The 19,208-nt window shown below is 47.8% G+C and overlaps 2 protein-coding genes across 3 annotated transcripts in view; both read right to left on the reverse strand.

Moving 5' to 3' along the window:
* On the reverse strand, positions 1 to 7,673 carry LOC311498321 (coagulation factor X; the record flags this gene model as incomplete). Its single annotated transcript, XM_084558853.1, has 10 exons — positions 1 to 503; positions 1,082 to 1,207; positions 1,277 to 1,473; positions 5,116 to 5,230; positions 5,307 to 5,611; positions 5,777 to 5,911; positions 5,997 to 6,110; positions 6,189 to 6,213; positions 7,363 to 7,535; positions 7,619 to 7,673. The coding sequence occupies 10 exons, from the start codon at positions 7,671 to 7,673 to the stop codon at positions 261 to 263; spliced, it is 1,488 nt and encodes a 495-aa protein (XP_084414979.1). The 3' UTR covers positions 1 to 260.
* The window catches only part of dgkd (diacylglycerol kinase delta), a 24,299-nt gene continuing 12,676 nt past the window's right edge, over positions 7,586 to 19,208 (reverse strand). Inside the window, exons 13-31 of one of the 2 annotated variants that reach the window (XM_084559446.1) lie at positions 18,034 to 18,128; positions 17,859 to 17,958; positions 16,878 to 17,172; positions 16,642 to 16,803; positions 16,421 to 16,549; positions 16,192 to 16,267; positions 15,992 to 16,102; positions 15,830 to 15,926; positions 15,613 to 15,720; positions 14,998 to 15,111; positions 13,916 to 14,050; positions 13,684 to 13,841; positions 12,200 to 12,311; positions 11,314 to 11,406; positions 11,079 to 11,195; positions 10,707 to 10,827; positions 10,480 to 10,610; positions 10,079 to 10,178; positions 7,586 to 9,977 (exon numbers count right to left, since the gene is read on the reverse strand). In XM_084559446.1, the coding sequence (XP_084415572.1) occupies positions 10,089 to 10,178; positions 10,480 to 10,610; positions 10,707 to 10,827; positions 11,079 to 11,195; positions 11,314 to 11,406; positions 12,200 to 12,311; positions 13,684 to 13,841; positions 13,916 to 14,050; positions 14,998 to 15,111; positions 15,613 to 15,720; positions 15,830 to 15,926; positions 15,992 to 16,102; positions 16,192 to 16,267; positions 16,421 to 16,549; positions 16,642 to 16,803; positions 16,878 to 17,172; positions 17,859 to 17,958; positions 18,034 to 18,128 (2,244 nt within the window). In that variant the 3' untranslated portion in view covers positions 7,586 to 9,977; positions 10,079 to 10,088. Of the gene's footprint in view, positions 9,978 to 10,078; positions 10,179 to 10,479; positions 10,611 to 10,706; positions 10,828 to 11,078; positions 11,199 to 11,313; positions 11,407 to 12,199; positions 12,312 to 13,683; positions 13,842 to 13,915; positions 14,051 to 14,997; positions 15,112 to 15,612; positions 15,721 to 15,829; positions 15,927 to 15,991; positions 16,103 to 16,191; positions 16,268 to 16,420; positions 16,550 to 16,641; positions 16,804 to 16,877; positions 17,173 to 17,858; positions 17,959 to 18,033; positions 18,129 to 19,208 lie in introns of both variants that reach the window. The other variant, XM_084559445.1, reaches the window with a different exon arrangement.

The raw sequence follows: 19,208 nt of genomic DNA on the forward strand, positions 1-19,208 counted from the left end.
TAGAGACTGACATCAGGGTACTGACGTTACTATGACGACAGAGACTGAGACACTACCCCCTACTGGAGCTGCAGGGTTCTACGGGTCTATGAAATTGTTCCTTCAGGCCGTGATCTCTTGTGGCTGATTGCTGGTGATAATGTTGCTCAGTTCAGTTCCTGTGTCAGGAGCACTCGTCTCTGTTTTGATTGGTCGGTTCATCCCTGTGTTCTTCTTCCTGTCCCACAATGCACTGCCTGCCGAACACTTCCTGCTTCCCATCAGCTGTCTGCGGTGTCCAAGTCTCGACTGTCCATGGTGTCTCTGATCCAGTTCAGGAAGTTGCCCAGTCGGGTGTAGACGCCGTACTTACCCTGGGCGGCACATTTCTCACCCCAGCTCACCACGCCGGTCAGAAACCAGGTCTCTCGGTAGTTCACCACGAACGGTCCACCACTGTCCCCGCTACAGGCGTCCACACCGGCCTCCAGGTAGCCAGCACAGAACATGTTGTCTGTGATGACCTGGGGACACAGGGAGGCGGGTTAAGACCAGATCCAGACTAGACCAGACTAAACCAGACTAAACTAGACTAAACTACACCAGATCCAGATCTACCAGACCAGACCAGACCAGACCAGATCTACCAGACAAGACCAGACTAAACCAGACTAGACCAGCTCCAGATCTACCAGACCAGACTAAACCAGACTAGACTAGACTAAACTACACCAGATCCAGATCTACCAGACCAGATGTACCAGATAAGACCAGACTAAACCAGACTAGACCAGCTCCAGATCTACCAGACTGGTCCAGACCAGATCTACCAAACCAGACCAGACCAAACCAGACTAAACCAGATTAAACTAGACTAAACTACACCAGATCCAGATCTACCAGACCAGACCAGACCAGATCTACCAGACAAGACCAGACTAAACCAGACTAGACCAGATCCAGATCTACCAGACTGGTCCAGACCAGCTCTACCAGACAAGACCAGACTAAACCAGACTAGACCAGATCCAGATCTACCAGACCGGTCCAGACCAGACCAGACCACTCTGAGCCGCTCCATGAACAGTGCTGTGCTGCTCACCTGGTCCGTGGAGGCAGTGCAGTCCTGGTAACTGACCACCGGCAGAGTCACCTTCCTCAGGAACCGGGAGGAGCGACCCAGGTATCGAGTGGCCCCCCAGCCCGTTACCAGCCCCCGGTTATTGTCCTGAACAGAGACTCACAGTCAACATCTGGGACTCACGTAGCAGTAGCTCAGAGCTTTAATCAAACGTACCTTCAACAGGTATCTGGACAGGTGGGCGTCCGGCAGGCAGGCGGGGGTCGCTGTGGGGCCCCTGAGGACCGGCCTGGCGAGGTAGAGCAGAGCGATGTCACTGTCGAAGGTGAACGAGTGGAAGTGAGGATGAACAAAGACCTCCTGGACCTTTATCAGCTGCTCACCTGGATCAGGACGCTGCTTATCATAGTCCCCTAGAGACGCATGAGACAAGATGAGACACATCAAGACATGATGAGACACAACCAGACGTGACGAGACAGGATGGGATATGATGAGACACAACCAGACGTGATGAGACAGGATGAGATACGATGAAACAGGATGAGACACAACAAGACACGATGAAACAGGATGAGACAAGATGAGACACAGCAAGACACGATAAGACACAGCAAGACATGAGGAGACACAACACACGATGAGACACAACAAGACACAATGAGACACAATGAGACATGATGAGACACAACCAGACGTGATGAGACAGGATGAGACACAACAAGACACGATGAGATACAACAAGACACGATGAGACACAACAAGATGCGATGAAACAGGATGAGATACGATGAAACACAACAAGACACGATGAGACACAACAAGACGCAATGAAACAGGATGAGACAGGATGAGACACAACAAGACAGGATGAAACAGGGTGAGACACAACAAGACACAACAAGACACGATGAAACAGGATGAGAGAAGATGAGACACAGCAAGACACGATGAGACACAACCAGACGTGATGAGACATGATGAGACACAACCAGACGTGACGAGACAGGATGAGACATGATGAGACACAACCAGACATGATGAGACAGGATGAGATACGATGAGACACAACAAGACACGATGAGACAGGATGAGACACAACAAGACACGACGAGACACGATGAGACACAACAAGACACGATGAAACAGGATGAGATACGATGAGACACAACAAGACACGATGAGACACAACAAGACACGATGAGACATAATAAGACAGGATGAGACACAACAAGACACGATGAGACACAACAAGACACGATGAAACAGGATGAGACAGGATGAGACACAACAAGACAGGATGAGACAGGATGAGACACAACAAGACAGGATGAGACAGGATGAGACACAACCAGACGTGACGAGACAGGATGAGATACAACAAGACACGATGAGACAGGATGAGATACGATGAGACACATTAAGACACGATGAGACACAACAAGACACGATGAAACAGGATGAGACAGGATGAGACACAACAAGACATGATGAGACACAACAAGACACGATGAAACAGGATGAGACACGATGAGACACAACAAGACACGATGAAACAGGATGAGACAAGATGAGACACAGCAAGACACGATGAGACACAACCAGACGTGATGAGACATGATGAGACACAACCAGACGTGATGAGACATGATGAGACAGGATGAGATACGATGAGACACAACAAGACACGATGAGACACAACCAGACGTGACGAGACAGGATGAGATACAATGAAACACAACAAGACACGATGGGACACAACCAGACGTGATGAGACATGATGAGACACAACCAGACGTGATGAGACATGATGAGACACAACAAGACGTGATGAGACAGGATGAGATACGATGAGACAGGATGAGACAAGATGAGACACAGCAAGACACGATGAGACACAACCAGACGTGACGAGACAGGATGAGATACAATGAAACACAACAAGACACGATGAGACACGATGAGACAGGATGAGACACAAGAAGACACGATGAGACAGGATGAGACAGGATGAGACGCAACCAGACGTGACGAGACAGGATGAGATACAATGAAACACAACAAGACACGATGAGATAGGATGAGATACGATGAGACACAACAAGACACGATGAGACAGGATGAGACAAGATGAGACACAGCAAGACACGATGAGACACAACCAGACGTGATGAGACAGGATGAGATACAATGAAACACAACAAGACACGATGAGACACGATGAGACACAACAAGACACGATGAGACACAACCAGACGTGACGAGACAGGATGAGATACAATGAAACACAACAAGACACGATGAGACACAGCAAGACACGATGAGACACAACCAGACGTGATGAGACAGGATGAGATACAATGAAACACAACAAGACACGATGAGACACGATGAGACACGATGAAACACAACAAGACACGATGAGACACAACCAGATGTGATGAGACAGGATGAGATACAATGAAACACAACAAGACACGATGAGACACGATGAGACACGATGAAACACAACAAGACACGATGAGACACAACCAGACGTGATGAGACAGGATGAGATACAATGAAACACAACAAGACACGATGAGACACGATGAGACACGATGAAACACAACAAGACACGATGAGACACAACCAGACGTGACGAGACAGGATGAGATACAATGAAACACAACAAGACACGATGAGACAGGATGAGATACAATGAAACACAACAAGACACGATGAGACACAGCAAGACACGATGAGACAAAACCAGACGTGATGAGACAGGATGAGATACAATGAAACACAACAAGACACGATGAGACACGATGAGACACGATGAAACACAACAAGACACGATGAGACACAACCAGACGTGATGAGACAGGATGAGATACAATGAAACACAACAAGACACGATGAGACACGATGAGACACGATGAAACACAACAAGACACGATGAGACACAACCAGACGTGACGAGACAGGATGAGATACAATGAAACACAACAAGACACGATGAGACACAACAAGACACGATGAGACACAACAAGACAGGATGAGACGCGATGAGCCAGGATGAGCCAGGATGAGACACAAGACACGATGAGACAGGATGAGTTACGATGAGACAAGATGAGACAGGATGAGACACAACAAGACAGGATGAGACAGGATGCGACAGGATGAGACACAATAAGACACGATGAGACATGACAGCATGTTTCATGTACACATCAACACCATCTGGAGCTATTGTTAGCTATTGTTGTTAATGATGGTGCTAATGCTAATGCTAATGATGATGCTAATGGTGATGCTAATGCTAATGCTAATGATGATGCTAATGGTGAAATTAAAATTAAAGGTAGATTTCAACCTTTAGATCAATAATTAAATCAGACCCAACTCAACAATGTTGATAAATAAATCATCTCTCGTCCCTGCTACAGTTATGTCCCTCTTACAGGACAGTCCCTGCTACAGTTATGTCCCTGCTACAGTTATGTCCCTGCTACAGTTATGTCCCGGCTACAGGACAGTCCCTGCTACAGGTATGTCCCTGCTACAGGTATGTCCCTGCTACAGTTATGTCCCTGCTACAGGACAGTCCCTGCTACAGTTATGTCCCTGTTACAGTTATGTCCCTGCTACAGTTATGTCCCTGCTACAGGACAGTCCCTGCTACAGTTATGTCCCTGCTACAGGACAGTCCCTGTTACAGTTATGTCCCTGCTATAGTTATTTTCCTGCTACAGGACAGTCCCTGCTACAGTTATGTCCCTGCTACAGGTGTGTCCCTGCTACAGTTATGTCCTGCTACAGTTATGTCCCTGCTAGTTATGTCCCTGTACAGTTATGTCCCTGCTACAGGACAGTCCCTGCTACAGTTATGTCCCTGCTAGTTATGTCCCTGCTACAGTTATGTCCCTGCTACAGGACAGTCCCTGCTACAGTTGTGTCCCTGCTACAGTTGTGTCTCTGCTACAGTTGTGTCCCTGCTACAGGACAGTCCCTGCTACAGTTGTGTCCCTGCTACAGGACAGTCCCTGCTGAGTGTCCCTGAAGCTCACCTACAGTCACGTGGTCTGCAGACTGTTCAAAGCAGTGAGCAGCAGAGACGACCCATCGATCAGAAACCAGAGTTCCTCCACAGAACCCGAAGCCGTCTGACCTGTGAATCAGAACCTGAACACACCGATAAATGATAAACGTCCAACATCCAACGCTGGGATCAAAAACTGATTTTGTCTGGTCTCCTCACCTGCCAGGGACTCCCTCCTCGTCTCTCCAGGAGTCCACCCACAATACGAGTTGTCATCCCTTCCCCCAGTCCTGTCTGGTTCCCTCCCCCCAGCCCTGTCTGGTTCCCTCCCCCCAGTCCTGTCTGGTTCCCTCCATATGATGCGTTTACTGTCAGCTCTGTTGTGCTTAGTTCCAACCAGCTGGCTGTGATGTTGTCATCCAACATGGCGTCTGTCTCCATGGTGACGTTGATCAACTCAGAGTGATTCAGAGAGCGACCTTGGGACGACCACTCCCTCTGCTGGCGGCCACAGGGAAACGCCACTGGAAGGACAGAAACACAGACAGTCCCTGAACACAACCATTGGCTCCCTCTGAAGACCTCACTAACATATGTTTATAAAGCAGCTAAACCGAGGTCCCTGAACACACCACAGTGAGTGTGAGTTACAGTGGTTACTGTAGTAACATGGGTTCTATGAGTGGTACCAGTCTGGGAGCAGCTCTGTCCGTCAGCCTCCAGCTGGAAACCATCAGCGCAGCTGCACTGAACTCCAGCTCCCCCTGCCAGGTCTGTGCAGTACTGCATGCAGCCACCGTTTCTATAGCGACACTCCAGCACCTCTGCACGCAACAAACAGTCATCACATGTTTACCTGTGTCTCAGGTGTTGTTTACATGTGTGTCAGGTGTTATTGTTGTTGATTACTTGTCTGGCAGAGGTTGCCATGGTACTGTGGAGGACAGAGACAGGTGAAGTCTCCTCGGTCCAGAGAGCAGATGCCTCCATTCAGACAGGGGTTAGTCTGACAGGCGTTCATATCTACGACACAGTGAAGACACTTGAACACATCGTGACCCTTTTAAAACAGTTCCAGTTGGGTCCAATGAAAGGACTCACCTCTGTACCTGAACCAGAACTCCATCTGTGGGGGACAAACTCAGAGTTAATGAGCCCATCCAATGTTCTCTGTTAGCAGTTAGCAGTTAGCATTTAGTGGACGTCCTCCCAGTGCAGGAACTGACACCATAGAAAACTCAACATCTGGGTTCCCTTCATTGCACCTTGAAGATCTGGTGGAAACAGGGGGCCAATGAGGGGCCAATGAGGGGCCAGTGAGGACTAATGAGGGGCCAGTGAGGGGCCAGTGAGGGCCAATGAGGGGCCAGTGAGGGGCCAGTGAGGGGCCAGTGAGAGGCCAGTGAGGGCCAATGACGGGCCAGTGAGGGGCCAGTGAGGGGCCAGTGAGGGCCCAGTGAGGGCCAATGAGAGGCCAGTGAGGGGCCAGTGAGAGGCCAGTGAGGGGCCAGTGAGGGGCCAGTGAGGGCCCAGTGAGGGCCAATGAGAGGCCAGTGAGAGGCCAGTGAGGGGCCAGTGAGAGGCCAGTGAGGGGCCAGTGAGGGGCCAGTGAGGTAGACCTAAGTAGAGCTTTAATTCATTTGAAAGTCTTACTCTTAGTCTTCCTCATCCAGACCGGAAAACACAAAAACCAATTCTTTTTGTTGTGGTGTCCTCACTCTGAGTTTTTATGTGATTTAGTTCTTAGAACAGATCAAGAGGTTTTAGAGTTCATCATAGAACAGAACCATCCCCTCATGGCTTCAGACAGTGGGCTTGTCTCTGTCCTCGTCCTATTAGATCTTAGTGCTGCAGTTGTCTATTCATCACAATATTTGATTAAAGGTTTGAATCCTATCTGTCAGACGGATTCTTCTACTTATACTAAAGTTAGTGATGGAGTTCCTCAGGGTTCTGTGCTCGGACCAATACTCTTCACATTACACACGTTTCCCTAAGGAAATGTTATCAGGAAACACAGCATCCACCTCCCAGATATATTCATCTATCAGCTGGTTAAACTCCTAACAAAGGACGACCTGGAACCGTCTCCTCTTAAACTCAGACTAAACGCCAGTCGTTGTATTTGACCCTGAACATCTCAGAGATTCATTATTTAGTTTTTTGGATGGCATTACCTTGGCCTCCATTACGACTGAGAGAAACATTGGTGTTATATATGCTGCCCCCCTCCCCAGCCCCAGTTGTCCATCCTCCCCACGTTGTCCCCCCCTACCGTCTTCTCGTGGCTCTGGAAGATCTCTGCCGCCTCCTCCTGGGAGCATCTCTCCTCGTAACACTCCCTCTCCAGGTTTCCAGGAAGCATCTCCTCAAGGAACTGGGAGTTGGATCTGCGCCTCCTTGAGGACGAGGACAGAATCTGAGCAGCACTGGGACGGTCCAAGAACACTGGGGTGGACAAAATAAACATCTGTCTGTCATTCGGTCTGTCCCTCTATCTGTCCACCAGCCTGTCCCTCAGTCTGTCTCACCTGAACATTGGATGACAGTCGAGCAGAGCAGCAGAGTCCAGAGACTCAGAGACATCGCTGTGGACGGCAGCATTGTCTTGTCTCTTGACGTCTTCTGGTCCTGTGTGGACGGACGTTTGAGGACAGAGGTCCAGCTGATTGATCGTTAACCACAGTCCAAATATTGACTCATGGACGTCATCAGCAGCAGAGGACAAGAGACACGTTTGATGTTTGGTCTTTTTCTCTTTATTTATTTTAAATGAACCAATCAGATCAGCTGCTGCTTCTTCTGTTGTTGACCAGGAACCCGGGTCGGCACTGAACGGTACCAGGAACCGGGCCGATGTTTTAGACTTGCCTTTGGTGACAGGTGACTCTGTCTCTTCAGGGACAGGTGTCTCCATGGGAACAGATGTGACCTCAAAGACTCGACGCTGGGAAACAGATGAAAGATGAAACGGACTCACAACTGATGTCACACCTGTTTCATTCTGATCTGAACCTGAATAACATCAACGTCATCGTGTGTGTGTCGTGTGACGGGGACAGATTTAAAATCTTTATTCTTTAAATCTTTATTCTGATCCAGATGAACTGACTCCACGTCCACAGCAGCGACTTGTTTTTATTTTATGTCCAATCATGAACACAGTTTGTTTTATTGTCAATAAAGAAAATAATTCATAATCACAGACACAAAAACATTTCCTGTCATGTCCTCCTTTCCCCCCGGGGGGCGCTCTGGGTTTGGTCTCCTCCTCTGAGATGCTGCAATAAAACACCAGTGGTGGAGACACGAGTTTATGGTTTACGGGATGGAGAAGAGTCCTTGAAGGCGTCAGCGGGGGCCCAGCAGGGGGGCGCTCTAGACGCAGGAATGGTCCATAAAGATAAATGCGCTTGAGCAAGGCACAACCACTCGAGCTGACAGGTTAGAATGAAGCCAACACCTGCATGGAGACATTTGTGCTGCTGATGTCAGAGACAGACTCTCAGATAAACCAGAACCAGAACCTGAACCAGAACCTGGACATGTTGGGTCCAGGTGTTGTTAGAATCAGAGAAGTTCATCATCAATAAAGTGATTGACGGCTTTAAGGCAACGCTGGAGTTTAACCTCCATCAGTGGGAGGCTCAGGTCCAGACCAGGAGGCTCAGGTCCAGACCAGGGGGCTCAGGTCCAGACCAGGGGGCTCAGGTCCAGACCAGGAGGCTCAGGTCCAGACCAGGGGCCTCATGTACAAAGACTTGAGTGGATTTCCTTCTAAAACGTGGAGCACGCTCAGATCCAGAAGCACATTTCCTTTGTCCATCCCAATCAACGTGGAATCAAGTGCACATGTTGTACCTGACCCCTCCCTGGCCCCGCCCCTTTTTAAATATGCAGATTATATTTAAACTGACCCTCCACCTGAGATTCCCCTCTCTGCACGATCAGAAAATGAAAACATAAGAATGAGTAAGACGGAAAAAAAGAACTTCACAGAAAGAGAACTGGAGACGCTACTCACTGGACTGGAGACAGACATGTCCTCTTTGACAGCTGTCCTCCACTGGAGTGGAGACAAACATGTCCTCTTTGACAGATGTCCTCTTTGACAGCTGTCCTCCACTGGAGTGGAGACAAACATGTCCTCTTTGACAGCTGTCCTCCACTGGACTGGAGACAGACATGTCCTCTTTGACAGCTGTCCTCCACTGGAGTGGAGACAGACATGTCCTCTTTGACAGCTGTCCTCCACGTCCCACCATGTTGGTTAATGAAGCATCACATCTGATCTGATCATTGATGAATGAACATGTTTCATCATGTGATGGTTCTTTTATATCAATGTGTGTCCAGTCCATAGCTCTGATACATTCAGAGAACCGGCTCTTTAATGTTGACCTGTTCAGATGCATTGTGGGTATTTGATCTACCTGGCTGACATGAGGATAACTCCTAGAGGATTAGAGGATAACTAATAGTTTTCACATTGATGACAGTTTCCCAGCATCACCTCTAAGTGTCTCCAGAGGATCAACAGCTGTAGAAGCCAGCGTAGCCAGACATGACGTTGGTGAAGGAACGGACAAGTTCATGGACATTTACCTCTGATTCATCTGAACTTTACGTACAGAACGCAACCTTCGTACATGAGGCCCCTGGAGTCTAGACCACCACTCTGACCCAGGTCTGAATCTGGTTCTGTTTAATGAGCCAGTCATGGTCTCGGACTCCAATCAGAAGACAAGGCACTTGGTGGTCATGTGATCATCAGTCTGGCTTCTGGTCCAATCACACGGAGTCCTCAGGGGGATGTCCTTAGTCTGGGGTCAGATGTCAGAGGTCAGAGTTGAACAGCAGCAGAGGTAGGAGGAGAGCAGGCAGTGGTTGCTAGGCAACAAAACAACATCAGAGTATTGATCAGATTATGGATTATTGTTCAGATTATTGTTCAGTAACAGGAAGTGATCAGGAAGCAAAGAGGAAGTCACCTGGTGTCCGTCAGGCTTCGCTGGCGCTGCTGTTCCTGTTGAGTTCTCTGATTCCCTGCAGGATCCTCTTCATGTGTCCAACCTTCGTCACCCCCAGGTCCTGGACAACGAGACGTTAGAGGATGTAAGAGACAGAGACGGGTCTCTGGACACGGCACACACAACCAGACAATGTCCAACAAATGTCCAACAAGTCAGTGGAGTTAGCAGTGAAGTTAGCAGACAGCTAGCAGCTAGCGAACAGCTAGCAGTTAGCTGACAGCTAGCAGCTAGCTAACTGCTAGCAGCTAGCGAACAGCTAGCAGTTAGCTGACAACTAGCAGCTAGCGAACTGCTAGCAGTTAGCTGACAGCTAGCAGCTAACGAACAGCTAGCAGTTAGCTGACAGCTAGCAGCAGTACCTTCAGGTCCCTCCTCTCCAGATGGATGAGCTCAGCTCCACGGACGTCGTGTCCAATAAAGATGTCCTTATACTCAGTGAGACAGAGAAAGTCCAGCCATGCCCCCACTTCTTCCGTCCCCCACTGGTGGACTGAGACACCGACAGGAAGTGATTCAGATGGACATCCAGATAGAGACAGAGAGACAAAGACAGAGAGCTAGGTAGAGACAGAGACACATATGTTACCTGGTAGAGACAGACAGGTAGAACATGTCTCCTTGTTCTTGTTGTTTTTTTCTTTCTTGAACTTTGGGACGAGACGAAACTTAGCGCTGCGACTCCGCTTTGAAAAGTCTGTTAGTGGACCCTGGAGACAGACGGGTAGACAGACGGGTAGACAGACGGGTAGACAGACGGGTAGATAGACAGGTAGACAGACAGGTAGATAGACAGGTAGACAGACGGGTAGACAGACGGGTAGATAGACAGGTAGACAGACGGGTAGACAGACAGGTAGATAGACAGGTAGACAGACGGGTAGATAGACAGGTGAATAAACAAATAGGTGAATATGGAGGTCACATGACTGGCGGCCATCTTAGAAGTTACAGCTTGTACCTCGTGGTCCGACGGATCGATGACGGGACTCAACCAGGAAACATCAGAGAGACGACGGAGCTGCACAGCTACAGAACCCAGAGCTGCAGTCAACTGGTCCTGCTGGGGGGGGTCCAACTGCTGCACAGAGACAACACAGTCAGAACCGGAACCAGGACGTGGACAAGAACCAGGATCTGGACCTGGGCCAAGACCAAAGTAAACTGTGGTAGATGAATGAAAGGACCAACGGTACCATGGACATCTTTCCAGCCAGGAGCAGTTCAGTCTCACTGAGCAGAGCTTTGACGTTACTGACCATCTGGAGAACCACGCTGACGGTCAGACCCTGAACACAACGTTAGAAACAGCATTAGACCCTGAACACAACGTTAGACACAGCATCAGACCCTGAACACAACGTTAGACACAGCATCAGACCCTGAACACAACGTTAGACACAGCATTAGACCCTGAACACAACGTTAGACACAGCATTAGACCCTGAACACAACGTTAGACACAGCATTAGACCCTGCCTATGATTCCTCTTACATTTTCAAACTGTCATGTAACATCATCAGTTTGTATCATAAGATTCCACATGTACGCTTTAGTCAGATATGTGTATCTATGACAGATGAATGTTTATCTTGCTGTTCTCTTCTCTCTTTCTTCTGTCTGTACCCGGCTGGCCTTAGGCAGATGGGTCCCTCCATATGAGCTGGTTCTGGTTCTGCTCGAGGTTTCTTCCTGTTAAAAGGGAGTTTTTCCTGCCACCGTTGCCTTCAGGCTGCTCTGGGGGTTTCAGGCCGGGTTTTTGTAAAGCGTCTTGAGACGATTTGTATTGTTATTGACGCTATATAAATAAAATTGAATTGAATTGAATTGAACACAACGTTAGACACAGCATTAGACCCTGAACACAACGTTAGACACAGCATTAGACCCTGAACACAACGTTAGACACAGCATCAGACCCTGAACACAACGTTAGACACAGCATCAGAACCTGAACACAACGTTAGACACAGCATCAGACCCTGAACACAACATACTGACTGTCTACAGGACAATAGAGTTTAACAGGAGAGCAGAGTTTCACAGAGGACAGTAGAGGACAAAGAGACGTCCTGTCTTACCCCAGAGCTCTTGGAGGCGGCGTAGACCACATCCATGGCTTTAGAGCTGGCGTTGACAGCGTGAGCTAGTTCCTGTTCCAGACTGTGATGAGACTGAGCCACTTCCCGAATACTGAGGACAGAGACAGAGGATGAATGGATGAATGATGGATGGGTGAATGGAAAAATTAATGATGGAAGGATGGATGATGATGATGAGGATGAATGAATGGATGAATGAATGGATGAATGCATGGGTACCTGTGGATGAATGGATGAATGAATGCATGGGTACCTGTGGATGAATGAATGGATGAATGCATGGGTACCTGTGGATGAATGAATGGATGAATGCATGGGTACCTGTGGATGAATGGATGAATGAATGCATGGGTACCTGTGGATGAATGAATGGATGAATGCATGGGTACCTGTGGATGGATGAATGGATGAATGCATGGGTACCTGTGGATGAATGGATGAATGCATGGGTACCTGTGGATGAATGAATGGATGAATGGGTACCTGTGGATGAATGGATGAATGCATGGGTACCTGTGGATGAATGAATGGATGAATGGATGAATGCATGGGTACCTGTGGATGAATGGATGAATGCATGGGTACCTGTGGATGGATGAATGGATGAATGCATGGGTACCTGTGGATGAATGGATGGATGAATGCATGGGTACCTGTGGATGAATGGATGGATGAATGCATGGGTACCTGTGGATGAATGGATGGATGAATGCATGGGTACCTGTGGATGGATGAATGGATGAATGCATGGGTACCTGTGGATGAATGGATGGATGAATGCATGGGTACCTGTGGATGAATGAATGCATGGGTACCTGTGGATGAATGAATGGATGAATGCATGGGTACCTGTGGATGAATGGATGAATGCATGGGTACCTGTGGATGAATGAATGGATGAATGGGTACCTGTGGATGAATGGATGAATGCATGGGTACCTGTGGATGAATGAATGGATGAATGGATGAATGCATGGGTACCTGTGGATGAATGGATGGATGAATGCATGGGTACCTGTGGATGAATGAATGCATGGGTACCTGTGGATGAATGGATGGATGAATGCATGGGTACCTGTGGATGAATGGATGAATGCATGGGTACCTGTGGATGAATGAATGGATGCATGGGTACCTGTGGATGAATGGATGAATGCATGGGTACCTGTGGATGAATGGATGAATGCATGGGTACCTGTGGATGAATGAATGGATGAATGGGTACCTGTGGATGAATGGATGAATGCATGGGTACCTGTGGATGAATGAATGGATGAATGGATGAATGCATGGGTACCTGTGGATGAATGAATGGATGAATGGATGAATGCATGGGTACCTGTGGATGAATGAATGAATGCATGGGTACCTGTGGATGAATGAATGGATGAATGCATGGGTACCTGTGGATGAATGAATGAATGCATGGGTACCTGTGGATGAATGAATGAATGCATGGGTACCTGTGGATGAGGGCTCCAGCTGCCTGACCGAACTCACTGACGAGTGACGCTTCTTCCTCAGAGACAATCTCTGGCTGGGAGGACAGCGGCGGCTGTGGAGTCCGAGGAAACTCACACTTCTGTTTGTCCTCCCAAGACTTCAGGGTGCTTTCAAACGCCTGGAACAGGGACACACTGAGAACCAGAACCAGAACCAGAACTAGAACCAGAACCAACAGCCCAGACTACTCACCCTGTCTCTGGTCAGAGTCTGGGTCCGGTTTTTATGGATGATCTTGATGTAGCCGGGAGGCTGGACCCACGCCTCCCCATCCACCTGGACCGGGACACCTTCGTCCCCTAAGATGGTGATCTTCACTGTCCGACACTAGGGGAGGGTAGATGGATAGACAGCTAGACAGGTAGACAGGTACAGGTAGACAGGTAGACAGGTAGACAGGTACAGATAGACAAGTAAACAGGTACAGGTAGACAAGTAGACAGGTACAGATAGACAGGTACAGATAGACAGGTACAGGTAGACAAGTAGACAGGTACAGGTAGACAGGTACAGATAGACAGGTAGACAAGTATACAGGTACAAGTAGACAGGTACAGGTAGACAGGTACAGATAGACAGGTAGACAGGTACAGGTAGACAAGTAGACAGGTACAGATAGACAGGTAGACAGGTACAGACAGACAGGTAGACAGGTAGACAGATAGACAGATAGACGGGTACAGATAGACAGGTAGACAGGCACAGATAGACAGATAGACAGGTACAGGTACAGGTACAGGTAGACAGGTACAGATAGACAGGTACAGACAGACAGGTACACAGATAGACAGGTACAGATAGACAGGTACAGACAGACAGGTACAGATAGACAGGTAGACAGGTAGACAGGTACAGCTAGACAGGTACAGGTACAGACAGACAGGTAGACAGGTACAGATAGACAAGTAGACAGGTACAGGTAGACAGGTAGAGGTACAGGTAGACAGGTACAGATAGACAAGTAGAGATAGACAGGTAGACAGGTACAGGTAGACAGGTACAGATAGACAAGTAGACAGGTACAGGTAGACAGGTAGAGATAGACAGGTAGACAGAGATACAGACAGGTACAGGTAGACAAGTAGACAGGTACAGGTAGACAGGTAGAGATAGACAGGTAGACAGAGATACAGACAGGTACAGGTAGACAAGTAGACAGGTACAGGTAGACAGGTAGAGATAGACAGGTAGACAGAGATACAGACAGGTACAGGTAGACAAGTAGACAGAGAAACAGGAAGACTGGTACAGGTAGATGTCAGACAGACAGGTACCTGAGCGATGCGGTGGTGCTGCAGGTTGATGACTCTGGACACAGCCATCTGCATGCTACCAAACACAGCCACCACCTCCAGGATCTTGTCATCAAAGGACGGAGCTGTAAAGGTCTGAAAGAGACACAGGGGGTGCTATAACACCGCATACTGGGTCTAGAGGACTTGGACCAGGACCAGGACCAGGACCAGGACCAGCCCATGCGTCTGTAAGCACTTTAGGAACTCACAGCTGATGGTGATGGACAGATAGATGATGGACAGATAGATGATGGACAGATAGATGATGGTGATGGACAGATAGATGATGGACAGATAGATGATGGACAGATAGCTGATGGACAGATAGATGATGGACAGATAGATGATGGACAGATAGATGATGGACAGATAGATGATGGTGATGGACAGATAGATGATGGTGATGGACAGATAGATGATGGACAGATAGCTGATGGACAGATAGCTGATGGTGATGGACAGATAGATGATGGACAGATAGCTGATGGTGATGGACAGATAGATGATGGACAGATAGATGATGGACAGATAGATGATGGTGATGACAGATAGATGATGGACAGATCATGATGATGCTAAAGGTGTAGCTCTTACGTCGTCTTCTTTGGTTCCTCCCCAGAAGTTGGTTCCTCCTGCATAACTGGGGATGTTCAACACAGCGATGCCTTGCAGACTGGGTAGAGGGATTGGACGCCCGTCACACTGAACACACAGACAGGTTGTTAATGGACGGACGTGTTGTCAGCTGACGTTGGGTCTTATTTGTCCATGGACCAGGTTACGTTGCTGATTGGAAGGTTGTGGTTCTTACCTCCAGCAGAACTCTCTGCTCCAGGTTCTTGTAGGTTCTGTGCAGCAGCTCTTTGGTTCCTAACACTCCGTACCACATCATGTTCTTGGTCCGACTCCTGGTGACATAAAGACAGATCAGTGACAGTCACGTTTCACGGTCGCTGTCGTGGATCAGTCGTACCTGCACTTCTCTGGATGCTCGTCTCTCTTGTTGTTGAAGTCCAGAGAGATCTTGGCGTCCAGTCCAATACCAAAGTAGTTGTTCATGACACACTTCTCAGTGTAGCAGTCCCTGACACACACACAGACACACCTGGATTAACACCTGAGAACACCTGAACACTGGAATAACTGCAGCAGGTTTAGAGTCAGAGGCCTCACATGTTGTCAGGGTCACAGCTGAACGGGTCGGCGTTGACCAGCAGTCGACTGATGACGGAGCTGCTGGATAGAGAACCTGAGAAACAGCATCAGACAGTTAGCTACTGCCACATATGCTAATAGCTAACACGCCACATATGCTAATGGATAACACGCCACATATGCTAATGGATAACACGCCACATATGCTAATGTATAACACGAAACACACAGGAGGACGTCATCTTACCGGGGTACAGGATCTTTGTGTTGAGCATGGGCATGTTGTCTCTACTTCCTGTCTGGACAGGAAGTGACGCAGAGCTGCCCAGTGATAGGCTGCCTTTACTGATCAGCTTCTCACAGGGAGTCTTACTGACTGCAGACAGACAGACAGACAGACAGACAGACAGACAGACAGGTCAGTACCAGGCTAAGCAGCTAGCTAGCTCAGTTAGCGTTGTCTCTGACCTCTGCGAGTGTTGCGGTGTTTGGAGCTGTAGGACGACTGCAGAGACACCTTGTCTTCATCCCGGTCTTCGTCCTCGTCCTCCTCCACCAGACCCTCCTCTTCCTCAGCTCGACCGAGAGAGAAAACCTGCTGCTGAGTCTGAGCGTTCTGCTCGTCCACGGCTAAAAAACAACCAGAGCTTTAAGCCTCACATCTGCACATGCTCAGAGGACCAGGTCAGGCTGGACTGTCTCACCTTTTTCCGTGTGCTCAATAATCTGGCGGATCGCCTTCTTCAGACTGTTGGCTCTCAGCATCAGCTGCTCCCGAGGTTTGAAGATGGCCGCCGCCGCCGCCACCGAAGAGGACGATGGGTTGGTCCGTAGGGAGTGAGGATGAGGACAAAGAGCAGGAGGTAGGATGATTCCCTCCACCTCCTCCTGCTCCTCCGCGATGGTGGGGGGAGGAGCTGGGGGGAGGACGGTGGAGGCCTGAGACTCCTCGTTCAGAGTCTTCAGCAGGGAGTCAAGTTTCTCCTTCAGCACGCCACACTGGGACACAAACATGACTCGTCAGACACATAAATGCTAATGTTAGACTGATGACAGAAACAGGTTTTAATGAATCTTTAACTGTCTAGATTAAAAATGTAATGGTGTAGAAGTTATCTTCTCTCCTAACTGAGCCACCTGCTCTGCTCTTTAAAATCCTCAGATGGATCCTCTTCTTTTGTCTGTTCCTGAGCCTATGCTCTTTGTTATTTATGTTGTGGGTTATTGCAATTTGATTAAAATTACCGGCGTTCTACTTTTATTTCCATAACCGCCGTGCTATGATGACGGGTTGTGTTAGCTCCACGCTCATTTAAAGTTGCTGTTATTTTAGTTGAAGGCGTCTGAAAATATTCTAACATTTCCTCCAACTGATCTGTTTCTGCCTCTGATCCTGAGCCTGTCATCATCCTCTTTGCTCTTTAAAGTTGAAGCTTGTGGTAAATTTGTTCCATTATATTGAAAATGTTCCAGTTTTATTTAAATGTGAGAGCTCATTGTTGTGATGGTGATTATTTTGTTAGATGTGTGTTCTGTTCTTTTAAACATGCCACCTTTGATACGGCTATAAAAAAGCTTGTTGCGTTTTATTTATTTTTTTAAGGGGGGGGGGGGCGGAAAGGAGGACATGATATTATGCTAACTTGTATTAGAATATTATGATCAGATAACAGGAAGTGTTGTACCTTCTTGGCCATGGCCTCTGACTCCTCTGAATTCTCTGTGTTCTTCTCGTAAGCTTTACCAACCCGAGCCACGAAGTCCTTCACCGTCTCACATAGAACCCTGACATGAAACACACACAGTTAATGAACTACATCTATGGCCGCTGTCAGAAGGATTGGACGCACTGAGACGTACTTGGCAGAAGAGATGACCACAGAGTGCTGGTCTGAGGACAGGATCTTTGACAAATGAGCCGCCACTGAGTCCTCGTAGGTCAGAATCTGCTGAACCTGGATCAAAGGAAGGAAACAGTGGTCAGACCGGTCTGAACGGTTTCAACACACCTTCTACCTGACAGCATTCAGGTCCAGGTGTCACGCTGTCTGTTATTTTAAATATGTATTTATTTAAAGATCATAATGTCACAATATTTCACAGTTTCACAGTGTAATCTGTCAGTGTAGTTTTACAGTGTACTCTATCAGTGTACTCTATCAGTGCAGTTTTACAGTGTAATCTATCAGTGTACTCTATCAGTGCAGTTTTACAGTGTACTCTATCAGTGTATTCTATCAGTGCAGTTTTACAGTGTACTCTATCAGTGTACTCTATCAGTGCAGTTTTACAGTGTACTCTATCAGTGCAGTTTTACAGTGTACTCTATCAGTGTACTCTATCAGTGCAGTTTTACAGTGTACTCTGCAGGTGAAACTGCTCTTGTTTCCAGGTCAGACAGGTGTGAACATAGACATATAGACCCTTTTTCAGCCAACGTTATATAATATATGCGCAGGGTATATGATTTGTGATATGGAAAGGAGAGTATTATCCAGCTGAAAGGACAGTAACACAAAAGCATAATTCATCTTTACATAACCACTACGTATATCATAGAGCTCTGAGCTGTTATCTACAAGCCCACAACACCAAATAATATGCTACTTAACCTGCCATACAGGTGCAATTCGCTGTGAGGACGTAGTTTTCTTGTTGGTTGATTATAACCCAAGCCTCATACATCGTTGTCTTGTGTCCTTGTCTTTGACTACGGAGAATATCTGATCTCTAAACACAAAACTCTGAGTCTATGTCTTGGTATTTGACGTTGTGTACATGACCACAGACAACGTATTCATCCAGTGATTTCTCTCTGGTGTACACGCTCGGTTTCTCAGTTAAGTAGGTATATATATCTGGTCACTGTATATTCGGCCACTTGCTAACGTCATTAACCCACTCGTTAATAGAACATGGATCTGGAAGTCGGACACCATTGTCAACTTGTTAAGGTAACATTCCCGATCTTTAGGTGATAATCCCCTTGCATAGCTTGACAAGCATACTTCTTATGCGCGAATACGTCATCAATG

Source organism: Chelon labrosus (assembly GCF_963514085.1).
Source record: "Chelon labrosus genome assembly, chromosome: 13".
NCBI lineage: Eukaryota > Metazoa > Chordata > Actinopteri > Mugiliformes > Mugilidae > Chelon > Chelon labrosus.